At 33.7% G+C, this 13975-nt stretch overlaps 1 protein-coding gene across 2 annotated transcripts; it reads left to right on the top strand.

Moving 5' to 3' along the window:
• Positions 1-8682: 8682 nt before the first annotated feature.
• Positions 8683-11160, top strand: LOC25489031 (protein transport protein SEC13 homolog B). 2 transcript variants are annotated; one of them, XM_013604433.2, is made up of 2 exons: positions 8683-8840; positions 9991-11160. In XM_013604433.2, the coding sequence occupies exon 2, from the start codon at positions 9995-9997 to the stop codon at positions 10898-10900; it is 906 nt and encodes a 301-aa protein (XP_013459887.1). In that variant the 5' UTR covers positions 8683-8840; positions 9991-9994; the 3' UTR covers positions 10901-11160. The 2 variants fall into 2 exon arrangements, with proteins under 2 accessions (XP_013459887.1, XP_024635471.1); XM_024779703.2 differs by having other exon boundaries at positions 8684-8840; positions 9988-11160.
• The last annotated feature ends 2815 nt before the right edge of the window (positions 11161-13975 follow it).

The following is a 13975-nucleotide window of genomic DNA, read 5'->3' as shown; positions in this document are numbered from 1 at the left end:
ATAATAACCATACATGTCATTTAGTTCATCTACACTTTCGATGTATTGATTCACAAATATCAACTTATACGCATTTACATATATTGAGAGACCAAAATTCTCAAATTTTCTACTTTGAAAAAAAAAATAGTTAAGACACAAAAAGTATTTTATTGAAGAATCTTCTGGCTCTTCAATACAAATTCATTAAAATTTATTTATTTTTCGCATCATAACGAATCCGGGATAACCCAACCGGTATTGCCAACTACAAACTTAATATAATTTGTAAACTTTTGGTTTACAATAATATGTGCTTCCGTTGCACTAATATAAGTGTAATACAAATCAGAGGAAAATAACTTTTCCACAACACTTATTTTCTTCAGAGTATTATTTCACCGAATAACAAAAGAAAAAATCATGCTCTTCAGAAGCCTTCATTAATCATGTAGTTCTTCGAAAACTAAATAAAAAATGATCAAGATAAATCATTATTTGAGCAACCCTTTCGTGGTTGTTTGATACACTCAAGAATGAGCATTTAAAACATGATTTGTAAACTTCTGATTTACAATAACATATGATTCATTTGTTCTAATCCATTTGAAAACAACAATGAACAAGAAAATAGTATATCCAAGTGAAGTTATATAATAAACATTCTAAAACCTTGATTTATCTTTTGCATTACTATGGTTATATATCAATAAACTACACACAAATTTCTCGAACAAGTAAAGTTTATAAATTATAAAGTTTTTCATTCAAGGTTGTATTTAGGCAACTAAAAAAAAATCTTTTCAAAGTTCGATCACTCCAAAATGAAAATTACAAGTGAGATCAAGATCAAATAAATTTATTTCATAAGAAAATATACATATCTAACATGTAATATTTATGAGATAATAATCTTGAATGATTTAGAAGTCAATAAGAGAATGTCAATTCATAGAAGATATTTTCAAGAATTATGTAGAGAAGAATTTGTGCTTACCTTGTAATTCAATCCTTCTAGAAGTCTTATGTAGAGAAGTCTTAGAATAAATAAACAATCTTGCAAGATTCAATACATATAACAGAAATATGATCGTATCAAGAAAATCTTTGATCAAAGATTATTATTTTTTTCAACTGATTTAAGTTTATACTAATGAAATTTTATGACCTTGACTTTATCAGATTAATAGTAATCTCTGCTAAATAAATTACTATAACCACAACATCTGTTATATAAAATAAATAGTATGGGCCATTCACTTCTGGGAATGAAATTCAATGTGACATTTCACCATTTTAATCAAGAAACACTCTTTGTTCAATTACAAATGTGACTAATCATACAAAATATTCTTGAAGATATTAACTTATTTGCTACTTCAGGAGCATATTCGAGTGGTATAGAAATACACATAGTGTTTCATATTTTCCCTTTCTTTTTTCTTTCTTTCATATCAAATAGATCTTATAAATTTTTATCATGTTTTGAATGTGTAATTCTTCAAGAACACACAATCAAATCATCATAAATGATAACCAATAACAATTCTTTCATCAACCAATCCTTTTATTTCTTCAAGAAGCATGTCCCAAATGATCTATATCAAAGTCTTAATTCTTCAGGAACTATATTACACATTTATTTATTTTTTATACATATAATCCTTCAAGAATTTTTAGCATTAGTTCTTCGAGAACTATACCGCAATTTTGAACGATCCTACGAGATGCTTGAATATTAAATTTGTGAGCTCTTCAAGAACTATGTCACAAATCTTTTATTTCCTAAAAAAAATGTCACAAATCTCTCTAAGCAATGATCAAAGATAAACATAATTTTCGCATTCATTTAAGGATTCTTGATATTACATTATTAATTCTTCAGGAATTTATACCAAAAATGTAGATGGTGTTTGAGAATATTACTTTGAATACTCCTTCAAGGATGTTTAAATTTTTGAGTTTTTCAAGAACTATATCACAAATCTTTAAAATAAATTGATCATTCATTAGTAAAACAGAAAATTAATTAAACAGATTGATCATGTTTATTTGAATTGAGTTTGTTAACTAAGTTCCATATTAACTAAGTTCCATATAACTTCTTTTTTTCGTAATTGAATTGGTTCCATCAAAATCGCTTATTTTGTTATAAGAACTTGATTGCATCATTATTAATTTGTTAATAGAAAAGCAAATGATGCTATTTAAATGCAAGAAGAAACACATGTATGACGACATGTCCTATTAATTTAAAGAATAAAGAGTATAATTAATTCTCATAAGGATAATACTATTTTGAGGAAAAATCCACGGAAAGAAAGAATGACACTGTTCCTATCCATGATTTCTACCAAAACCATATGTAATTTTAATATTAAAAAAATTGTACCTGTCATTCTCTATCTATATGGAATTCGTTGTGTCATGCTTTCATTTTAAACAAATACATCGCTGTTCTCATAGTTAGCGGATAACAAACAAGTTTGTTTAGTGGAAAAATATCCATTGAATTGTAGTTTAAATCAATTGATTGCCAAATTCATGTACTGAATCCAAAATCAATTTTTTTACGACTTTTCGTTAACATGCTAATCACTCGCAAGCGGAGATTATTTGGTCTTAATATTGTATTGAATTCTTCAAGAATTCAAGGCTAATATTATTCACGATCAAATCAATTACGTGGAATCCTTCAATGATGATTCCTCAAGGACTCATAGAATAAAATTTGGTTTTTAAGTTCTTCAAGAATTTGATAAAATATTTGTTCAATCCTTCAGGGATGCATTTACTGTTGAATTCATCAGAAATTCATAAAAAATTTATTTTTAATTGATCCTTTAAGGATGAACTAGTATAGAATTCTTCAGGAATTCATTCAGAAATTTTGTATGTGCAATCCAATTTATATGTGCAATCCTTCGTGGATACATTATGATTGAATTCTTTATAAATTCATTACAACTGAACTCTTCAGGAATTCATTATAAAAATTAGATTCTTCAGAAATTCAACAATTAAAAAACATCATTTTAATTATTTGATTATTTTATGTAATCTCATTGTAAGAGTTTTCATCGCAAGGTGGAGTCAAGTTCAAAGCTCTTTTCAAATCGAATGGTACTTGCACAATCAAGAATGAAACCCACGTATGGGATTAACAAATCAAATAGTCACACCACGCATAAGAATGAAAACAAACATATCACATACACAAGTTCATATCATACGTGTAAAAATAACAAATTTCCGCAATAGTATCTATAAGGCTTTGATTCCAAATTGATGGAATTGTAATAATAGCCTATAATCATCGATACTATAATAGATTAAGAAGAGTTATGCACCAGCTTTTTAATTGGTTAGGGCGTGCTAATAACGTGTTATGAATACAAGTAAATAGAGATGATAATAATAGAGAGAAGGAGAAGAGAGAATAGGAGCAGTATTCTTATTCACTGATGTGTGTATCCCAATGTTACAAATGAGCTCTATTTATAAGAAAATAGAGTAGCTTATGAACTAAGCCCAATAACCTAGTAGTATGGCCCAATAACACATTTGCTATTTGGACATCCACTATTAATATTTATAACACTAACAACTTTTATTACTACTTGTAACAACCCTAGTGCTAATTTATTATTTCATTGTCTACATCATGTTGTTATCGATTACATCATTTTTTGTTGTTGAGTAAATCGATTACATCGTTATTATTTCGTTACTTTATTATCCTTATTTAATTAAGTTTAAGGGTAAAACATTAAAATAATTTTAAAATCCCTCCCCTCCCCTTGCGAGCCAAACACGATTTTAATTAAAATATCTCCCATCCCCTCCCCTCCTAATTCTCGAACCAAACGGACCTTAATGGTAGATGGGTTGACGATAATTTTGCACACACAACCAATCAAAACATTCTAATTTGTCATGTAAATTAAAAACATTATTTGATGTGACGATTTTAAATGTTCTGATTGGTCGTGCATGAATTTTTATCTCTGAAAATAGTGATGGGCCTGCAAATTGTTGTAGAAAGCCCAATAATTGCATAACCGAATGTAGAGAACAAAACAAAAAATGACTATTGTAACACCCGGTCACCCAAAAGCAATTAAATAACAAATAATCATCAGAGTAATTCACCAAACGGGTATGCTACATTGCAATTTCAAAAGTCCTTAAATAGAAAATAAAACTATTTAATCAAACCACTTGATATAATATGAAAACATAGCAGCGGATTAGTTTTCAATTCAACAACAGTCTGCGGCATTAAAGGCCTAAACAACAATAAGTCGACCAACAAAGGGCCACAGCAACAAGTTCCAAAATTTGATACATGGAAAGGAAAAACAACAATAATATAAATGACAGTTCCCATCCCACGTATCAGAGCCCTAGACACGACTCTTGAGCCACCACCAACTACTCAGGATCACCTGCAAGTTACCCATAGGAAGGGCAACATTTTCAAGCAGAAGGGGTGAGATTCACAACAATAAATATAGATATTAAAATCATCAATTGAATCTAACACCCTAATCAACAACACATTATCTTGTAAACATATAAGTCACAAGCAACAACAAACATCAACAATACACCATGATCACAATGAATATATATAAATGCATATTCAACACCAACATCATCCATCAGGTAATAAATGAAATCAACAACCAAGACTCGTGCACATGACATGACCACTGCTAAGACACCATCTTAGACTTCTTAATGAAATGCAATATGCATGTGGTACCAAACAGGACCGAGGCCCTCACCGCTTTTGAATGGTTAAAGCATTCATCAGGACTGAAGCCCTCACCGCTGTTGAGCAACTAGTACTTCAAGACCGAAGCCCTCACCGCTGTTTTATGCATATGCAATGGACCTACTTGTGTATATCTACATACAACTGACCATGCAATGCAACTCCATGTGACTCCACTATAATAATATGTATGATTCAATAAATAACATACATTCAACCATCACCAATAATCATCGATCCAGCAATTCACACAACCAAAATAATGCATAATTGTATATAACCATGCCCAAATACAACAACATTCAACCACCACTATTCAAGCTAGCTAAACAACTCTCAGGAACTGTGCAGCTCGCCTCGCGAGCACATCTGCTCGCCATGGCAAGTTCACAATAACACTAGCTCGCCGTGGCGAGTTCAAGGCGAACTCAAGGCGAGTGAAAATCAGGTGCTCTCGGGAAAAATGTCATTTTCTCACTCAAATCCAAATTCTAAGTTCCCTATTCATCTTTTTAACCTAAAACTTTCACCATTCATCATTAATATCATCTAGGTACCTTAAACCATCCCCAAAACATCTTATAACAACTTTTCAAAAATCAAGTTTTGATATGGGTTACTCGCCATGGCGAGTGGGACTGCTCGCGAGGCGAGTGATGATGTTGTTCACTCGCGAGGCGAGCGATGAACATCAGTACGGGCAGAAAACTGGTTTTACCCAAAAATCCCATTTTTCTTCCAATCACTCCCCAAATCAGTTTACAGATACATAATTAAGTGTTCTATGCAACCAGAAACCAATTCTAACATCAAAAACATGCTTACAACTTCAAAATCCTCATTCTATCATAAAACCCCAAATTCCCAATTCCTCACCAAAACCTGTTAAATACAAAATCAGAATTTAATAACTACATTCTTGAAGTAAACCTCACCCTTACCTTAGAAATTGCAGAAAATTGCACAGCACAAAAGGTTCCTTGAGTTCTACTTGCTCTTCTCTCCTTTCTCCCAAACTGTCAGTTCTTACGTACAACTGCTTCTAATCTTTCTTTTCCTAACTTCCCATTACTTAACTCCCTATATTTTCACTTAACTCCCCATTAATTTTAATAAGTATTAAATAACTCCCCAAACTCTAAAATAATTAATATTTCATACTTATTCTAATTATTATTAAATAACTATATAATAAAATAATTCACCACATAAATCATCCAAAATCACACACACACACATATATATATATATATATATATATATATATATATATATATATATATATATAAATATAAGCATATACTCCGCATAAATCACCAAACATCATATATAAATATATATATACTCCACATAAATTAAAATAATTAATTATAACAACTAGGGCGTTACAACTATTACTTTTTCCACCCTGTTGCCTTCTCGCGCGCCTTGCAAAAATTCCATAAATATATCTGGTCCGGATTACGTAATCCATACCAGATTGTTAGTGTTTCCAGAATATATAATCCGGACAAATACGATATGAATATTTTGTGTCTTTCTTTGATGTCAAGGGTCTCTGTTGACCGTTATACGACCCCCGCATAAGCTGCAATGCAATTGCAGGGGTCACATGAGCGGTCAACAATGACCATGACACCACTAACACTCCTAAAATCTACCTAAAAAACTAAAAAAAAGAAAATGTAAGAAAGGAGAGTGAAGAAGAATGAAGGAAAATGTTGAAGATCCAAACCTTTTTATAGCCTAAAACAAGTCATAGGTAATTTGGAAGTCAAGGAAAACGTGTTTTTCATTCAAAACCGTCCAAAAAAACGTATTAAAACTCCACTAACCGGCATAACCTTTGGTGAAACGTCATCGGCCAAATTGTTACTGAGGGTTTCCGGATTTTATAATCCGGAATGCATGAAGCTAGTCCGGATTTTAAAGTCCGAATTGCATCAGACCCTTTTGTTTGGATCGTTTTCGTTGCAAATGCCTTGGAAAAAATAGCACAAAGGTACATAACATATACTGAAGCAACATAAGACAAAAGAATGTATTTATAGAGGTCCTTGGATGTTGTGGACCACATAGACTCTTGGTGCAATGTGGTCCATACAAAAGAATCATATGCTGAGGTATTCCGGATTTCGTTTTCCAGAACACACATACGCCCTAGGCAAATTCGAATTTCGTAATCCGAAAAGCATATCTTTGGTTATTTTATCGAATAAATGAACATATTTAACGTAAATTAAAACATAATGAAAGTTTAAATAATATATATATTATTTAAAACATAATGCAACAATTTAATTCAACAACACATAACTAACACATAATTAAAACAACATAAAACACGCGATTAAGTAAAACATAACACATTATCACGGATCATCTAAACTAACTTCTTCCTCCTCTGTCCCTCTAGCAGAGCCCGAATCTCTTCGTAGTTCCTGGTCCGGTGCAAACTTTTCGGAATTTGTTCAACATATCTAACCAACGAAACGTCCAACTCGATCGGTCATCTTGTACTGTGCTGACCAAAGAAAGAGAACATGGTTCGCACGTCGTCGTTCTTGAGTTTCATCCGGCTGAAGCGAAGAGATCCGGCTGAGTCGGACAATGGACATCGATATTCAACTCCGACCACCCTCCTCGTGTCTTTGTGGTTGAGTTGTCGGTTGATTTGATCCATCTCATCCTTCAGCTCAGAGAGGGTGACATCGTCTCGAATCCTAAACAGATGGGGTGGTGTCCACCGTTGTAGTAGACTGCCGCTAACTTGGTGTTCAGATCAAAGCCAGGGAATTCCTTGTTTTTTTGTCTGATGTAGTTTGCTTGTAATGAAAATAGGGACCCCTATTTATAGAGAGGTATGTGGGCGTTGTGGACCACAAAAAATTGTCGGTGCAATGTGGGACACACAAAAGAATCCAATGCTGAATAAATCTGGATTCTTAAATCCGAACCAACCTTCACCATACTCAAAGTCTCAAGTTTCCCTTTGTTCACCCCATCATCGTATGTTTCCGGAATATATATTCGAGAATATATGTGTATTCCGAATTATACATTCCGGATTACACCAGAAGCTTTTGTCCGGTGGTCTGTACCACAAAGAAAACGTTTTTCAAAAGTTTTGGACGATGGTCAAGTTGAAAAACGTGTTTCTACACGTTTTTTTGACCGGAATTGATGGTTTCCCCACATTTTTTTAATCCCCCTCCCATATAAATATGGTTCATTTCCTCAAACATTTACACACCTTCTTCTTTCTCCTATTCTCCTCTACAACGATGTGTTTTCATCGTTGACCTTTCATAGAAAAAGGCCTCTTTGGAAATCCATCAGGGGTCATATGATCGGTCAATAGGGAAGGGGCCAGTCTAGATGTGAGGTTGGTTTGCCTGGGTGTCATGTTGACCATCATGTTCTCTTGTTCCCTAGAGGCCCCTGTGCCCCTTTTGTCTCCCCACCAACACCAAAGTTACTGATATGTCCTATGAGGCAACATTGGTTTTTTCTTCCCCGCCATCTTCATTCCTCCCCCCCTCTTTCCTCTCCACCGATGGCTGGAACCACCGGTATTGCTTATGTAATAAGTTAAGAGTAGAAATAGATTTAGGATCTTATGTAATAAGCTTAAAAAACTTGAAAATTATTGTAATATATTGTTCATATATTAATAAAATGAGGTGTTTTTATGTTTGTGTCTTTTTATTTCTATTTTTTATTTTATTTGCATTTATTTTACGAATTTTGAAGATTAAAATTGCAAAAGTTCTGGTAATTCGGAAACATCTGCACAATTCTAACAATGCAATCCGAAAAATGAACTCCAAATCAAAGATAAAATTGAAAAAAAAAAATAATAGGACGCGAAGGAAAGATATAGGGTGAGAAGAGTAATAGAAAAAAAAAACAAAAAGTAACAACAATGGTTCTTATTTGAGATTTCCTCGTCTTATATTAAGTTCGAAGTGTCTCGTTTGTTTAGATCTCACATCATCTTACTCTCACCGGCGAATCCTTCACCGCGTCTCCGGTCTCCACCTTCCGTTCTACCACTCTCTCCGTCTCACTTTCTTCTCAGGTTCCCTCTCTCTCACTCGATCTGTTCAAATTTCAACCTAGATCTTCACATTTTGTCTCAATTTCGCGATTCCTCCTTTTTTTTTTTTGTTGATTTATTTAGGGTTTTATCATTCTAATTTTTTCAATTATCGATCAATCCTCGCACGAATTTTTGTCTTGTGTTTTTATATTTGCATCGTTTGTGATTCATGGATTCATAACCATGTAAATTGAATTGAAACTAATGTTTATTATTGATATATTTTGGATTCTATAAACTGAATGTGTAAAGTATTTGTTTGGATTTTGGATTATAGAATCTGAAACAGGACATCACCGAGAGTAGAGTTGTTGCAATCTAACATTAGAACATTGCTCTAAGAAAATAGCTTCACAGATCCTTTTTACGTTACTTTGCATCGTATCTGATTTAGATATAGACAATGTTTATTTATGTTGATTGTATTGGATCTTATGTCTATGATTTTTGTTGCGTTGATGAATGTTAGTAATCATGGTGAATTTGATAAAATCACCATGATTTTGGTGAAGTTTCAAAGTTTTTCTTTTGCCAAAATTACATGAACACACTGTAATTCTGTCAATCTCACCGCTAATCCGAACTTTCATCGGAATTAGCAAATTAAATAAGATTTTAGTTTAGTTATTTTCAGGTCTGGGCCTCAGATCATCGATGCTAGGCTATGGCACAGGGATTCAACTTTTTTGACCCCAAATTATTCTTTATATGTTATAAGGCCCTAAACGAATAATTTTATATAATGAAAGATAGCATTTAGACAAGTGGAATGCAATGCTCTACAAGTATTACAGTCTGCATATGGGCGCGCGCCTTCATGGGTTCAACCCCCAGTAGTGCCTTTTTTTTATAATAATTTTAGTTAATTTAAATTTACCAAACTCGGGATTTGAACCCACTACCCATAAGTGTCATTCACAAACCAAATCACTAGGACATTCCGAGCATCTGATAAATCATGAGAGTTGACTACATTTTTGTTTCATTAGGGGCCCAATTTGTAAGTTTAGAACAGGGCCTCCAAGCTGTTAAAGGCGACCCTGGTTATTTTTAATATGTTTGTGGCTACTTTTATCTTGAAATGGTTACTTGAAACTAATTGTTTGAATTATTGATATGTTGATAGCAGAAACATGCCTTCTCAGAAGGTTGAAACCGGTCATCAAGACATAATCCACGATGTTTCAATGGATTACTATGGAAAGAGGCTAGCAACAGCTTCATCGGATCACACAATTAAGATAATTGGTGTGAGCAATTCAGCCTCTCAGCATCTAGCAACTTTGACTGGTCACCAAGGACCTGTTTGGGAGGTTGCGTGGGCTCACCCTAAGTTTGGTTCTCTTCTCGCTTCATGTTCCTATGACGGACGCGTCATTCTTTGGAAGGAGGGTAACCAGAATGAATGGATCCAAGCTCATGTCTTTGATGAGCATAAGTCGTCCGTCAATTCAGTTGCTTGGGCGCCTCATGAGTTGGGTCTCTGCTTGGCTTGTGCTTCGTCTGATGGGAATATATCGGTATTTACTGCAAGGGCAGATGGTGGATGGGACACCTCAAGGATTGATCAAGCTCACCCAGTTGGTGTGACTTCTGTTTCTTGGGCTCCTTCGATGGCGCCGGGTGCTCTTGTTGGTTCAGGGCTTCTTGATCCTGTGCAGAAGCTTTGCTCTGGTGGTTGTGATAATACTGTTAAGGTGTGGAAGCTCAGCAATGGACAGTGGAAGATGGATTGCTTCCCTGCACTTCAGAAGCATAACGATTGGGTTCGAGATGTTGCCTGGGCACCGAATTTGGGACTTCCTAAATCTACTATTGCTAGTGCATCACAGGACGGTAAAGTGATCATATGGACTGCTGGCAAAGAAGGGGATCATTGGGAAGGCAAGGATTTGAATGATTTCAAGACCCCTGTTTGGAGGGTGTCATGGTCTTTGACAGGAAATATATTGGCTGTGGCTGATGGAAACAACAATGTCACATTATGGAAAGAAGCCGTAGATGGGGAATGGCAACAGGTGACAACAGTGGAGCCATAGATAATGATTGTTCAGGTCGTGTTTTGTTAATTTTGAAACTATGGTTAATGTTTCATTTTGAAATATAATTGACATCTTAATTTCTTTTCGTGTATTACACAGTTGATTAGTTGTGCTTCATAATACATTAGTTCCTTGAGTTTTAATATTGTGATCCAATGAACATTCTCTGTTTGAAAGAATGAAGTTGAATAGTTTTATCAGTCCCTTTATAGACTATAGGGCTGTTTTCTAGTATATAATGTGACATTTCATTCGAATTTTGGATCTCTATCTATACCGGGAGTTGCATAATTTTATGACCGTTTTTTGGTTTATTAACAGCGTGAAGAAAGAATGTGGAAGTGTTGAACAAATCCCATCCATGTATACAGTTTTATTTTTCCATTTGATTTTGAAATCTCAGATTTTATGGTGTTTCTTTCCCGCTAAACCCTTTTACCCATTTGCCTCCCTTATCCATGGTTACCCTCTGCCGTTGCTTAGGTTAAAATGGACAACAATTCATTGATGCTCAGCCAACAACTTATACTGATTGATCTAATTGAATTATTTCTGAGATGATTTTTTATCATCTCTCTACACCCACACACCTACATGCATGTTTGTTTGTTGAATATTGTCGCTTTATCACCTGTTACCTTTTTTTATTTTTGGGGTTTCATTCCTCGACAATATGTAGGCTTAAAGTCCCAAGAGAACAACTTTTCACCATTTTGATATGTTAAAGTTCCTTTAAGCACCTTTCAAACAATAAAGTGTGGTGCCCCTCCAATTTATAAATTCAATGTTGTGAAGTTGTGGATCTTCCTTCCACCCACTCAAAATTGAAATTGGAAATGAAAAAGGAATCAGGCTTCTTGCTTACGAAGTTTAGAAGAACAAATAGAAGTTAAGAGAGATTATTCAAATTAATTGTGTTTATGAAGCTTGAGGGTAAACAATTTGAATATGGATACGTTAAGAAGGAACTATTGTGCCTTAAGTAGGAACTACTAATATCATTTTTATAAATTTTGAGCAAAAGTTATTGGAACATCACATGAGTATTATCGTGCGTAATTTTCTAAAGCTGCAATCAAACTTCAACTTAAACTTTTGTGCCAACTAAGTGTATGTTTAGTATCATGACGGGGGTATGTTAGAATCTTACAGTGGGTCATTGTAATTTTGACATACGACCGTGATGTCAAACATAGACAAAGATGCAATCTGTGATGCCAAACAGACTAAAAAATGAAATTGCAGAAGTTTTTATGGATAGAAAGTGAAAGAATATGGATGCATATGGATGCAATGGAATTGTAGACGGAGCAGATGAAAGTCGGTGCCTTTTCACATGGGAAAGGTGAAAATCTTCCCATGATAAACCACATGTGATTATAGGTTAGATCTTGAGGTTGTATTAAATTTTATTATATGTCTCCCACACCATAGCATCTCTTTTCCATTCCCACCCACCACCACCACCACCACCACCACCACCACCAATACCAAACCTGTTTATATTTCTTTTTCATTCCTCTCTCTCTAAAAGAGCTTAAGAAATACACATGTTCTTCTTTCTGAAGTAACGTGGGCAAGTGTTTTCCAAATATTAAAGATTGATTTTTTTTTCTTTTTTTAAATAAAGATTGAAATTTTGAGCAACTTCAATATGTTTTTGAGCAAGTTAAATCAAAATGTTCATCCCTGTAATATCAACTTCATCTAATTATCTGCATTCACTTCTTCTCTCACACCCACTTAGATTTATAGTTTGATTTTTTTTTTATTTCTACTGAGTCACCAACTCGGTGGTGAGTTAACTCAACGACGTCTTCTTCCCAAGCAAGAATAGCCACTCCAGATGCCACAAACTGCCTATATTACGAACATCTGGTTGCTTTTATTTTTGTTGCCAATATCAGTCAACAATGGTGAAAACTTGCACAATGAAAAAAATGGGATTTTAGAAAACCAGTGATCAATTGAATTGAAGGGAAACCGAGTTGTTGGAACTTGAAATGAAGCTGTTTTTATGAATTTTCTCCGACCATGGTTGAAATCTCATAGGAAATGAAGATTTGCAGCACTGTTAAATATATAAAAACAGTAAGGAAAAGAGAATGAAATATAAACCCAAAAATTATGTGTGATGCTGATTTGATACAACCTTCATTCTAGGTGTTTGAGGTTGATGAGGATGATGTTGGCTGGGGAGCAACGAGGGAGAGAAGAAAGAGAAGTGCTATGGTGTGGGAGACATATGATAAAATTTAATACAACCTCAAAATCTAACCTATAATCACATGTGGTCCATCATGGGAAGATTTTCACCTTTCCCATGTGAAATGACACCGATGAAAGTCTCGTCATTTTTAGTTCAATAACTGCATTTAGTTTCCTATTAAAAATGTATCGGACCAAATTTTAAAAAATGCAGCTTACAGCTTTTATTTTCCTTCTTTTTATTCAAGTATTCAGAAACGATAGAGCAAGAGACAATGAAGGCTGAATCATAGAACAATCAATTACAAAGTATGCAAGAGTTTTTTTTTTCTTTCTTCAAAAACTGCTTTCAAACTACCATTGAAAACATAGAGTTTGTGTTTGGTTGACAAAAGTTTTGAAGAATTGATTTTATAAAAATTAAGTTGAATGAAAAGTATTTTATGTTTAAATATATTCACGTAAAAGTTAAGTGAACAAGTCAAACGTTTTCAATATCTAATTTCAATTTAAAATCAATTTTAGAGGAAAAAATTTACTTTGAGATATTTAAACATGTTAAAATCAAATTTACACTTCTAAAGTCAATTTTAAACTATCCGAAATCGAAACTATTACACTAAATTTAAAAAGATTTGAATTATTGTCTATCCCTTCATCCAAACACAACTCAACAAAATGTAGCTTGGTGGTCTTATTATAAGAAAAGGAGAAGAAAAATATAGATATTTAACACCACCAACTTGGTTAAAATATTGGTTATATTAATGTACATTTTCTAATTTTGAATTTTCTAACAGGTATTTTTAGAGTACAAGTTAACAAAACTTTGAAAAAAAATATCACTCTTTAAAAAGATTCGGA

The sequence above is a fragment of the Medicago truncatula genome, chromosome 3 (assembly GCF_003473485.1).
Source record: "Medicago truncatula cultivar Jemalong A17 chromosome 3, MtrunA17r5.0-ANR, whole genome shotgun sequence".
NCBI lineage: Eukaryota > Viridiplantae > Streptophyta > Magnoliopsida > Fabales > Fabaceae > Medicago > Medicago truncatula.
This window is presented reverse-complemented; position numbering and strand designations above follow the sequence as displayed.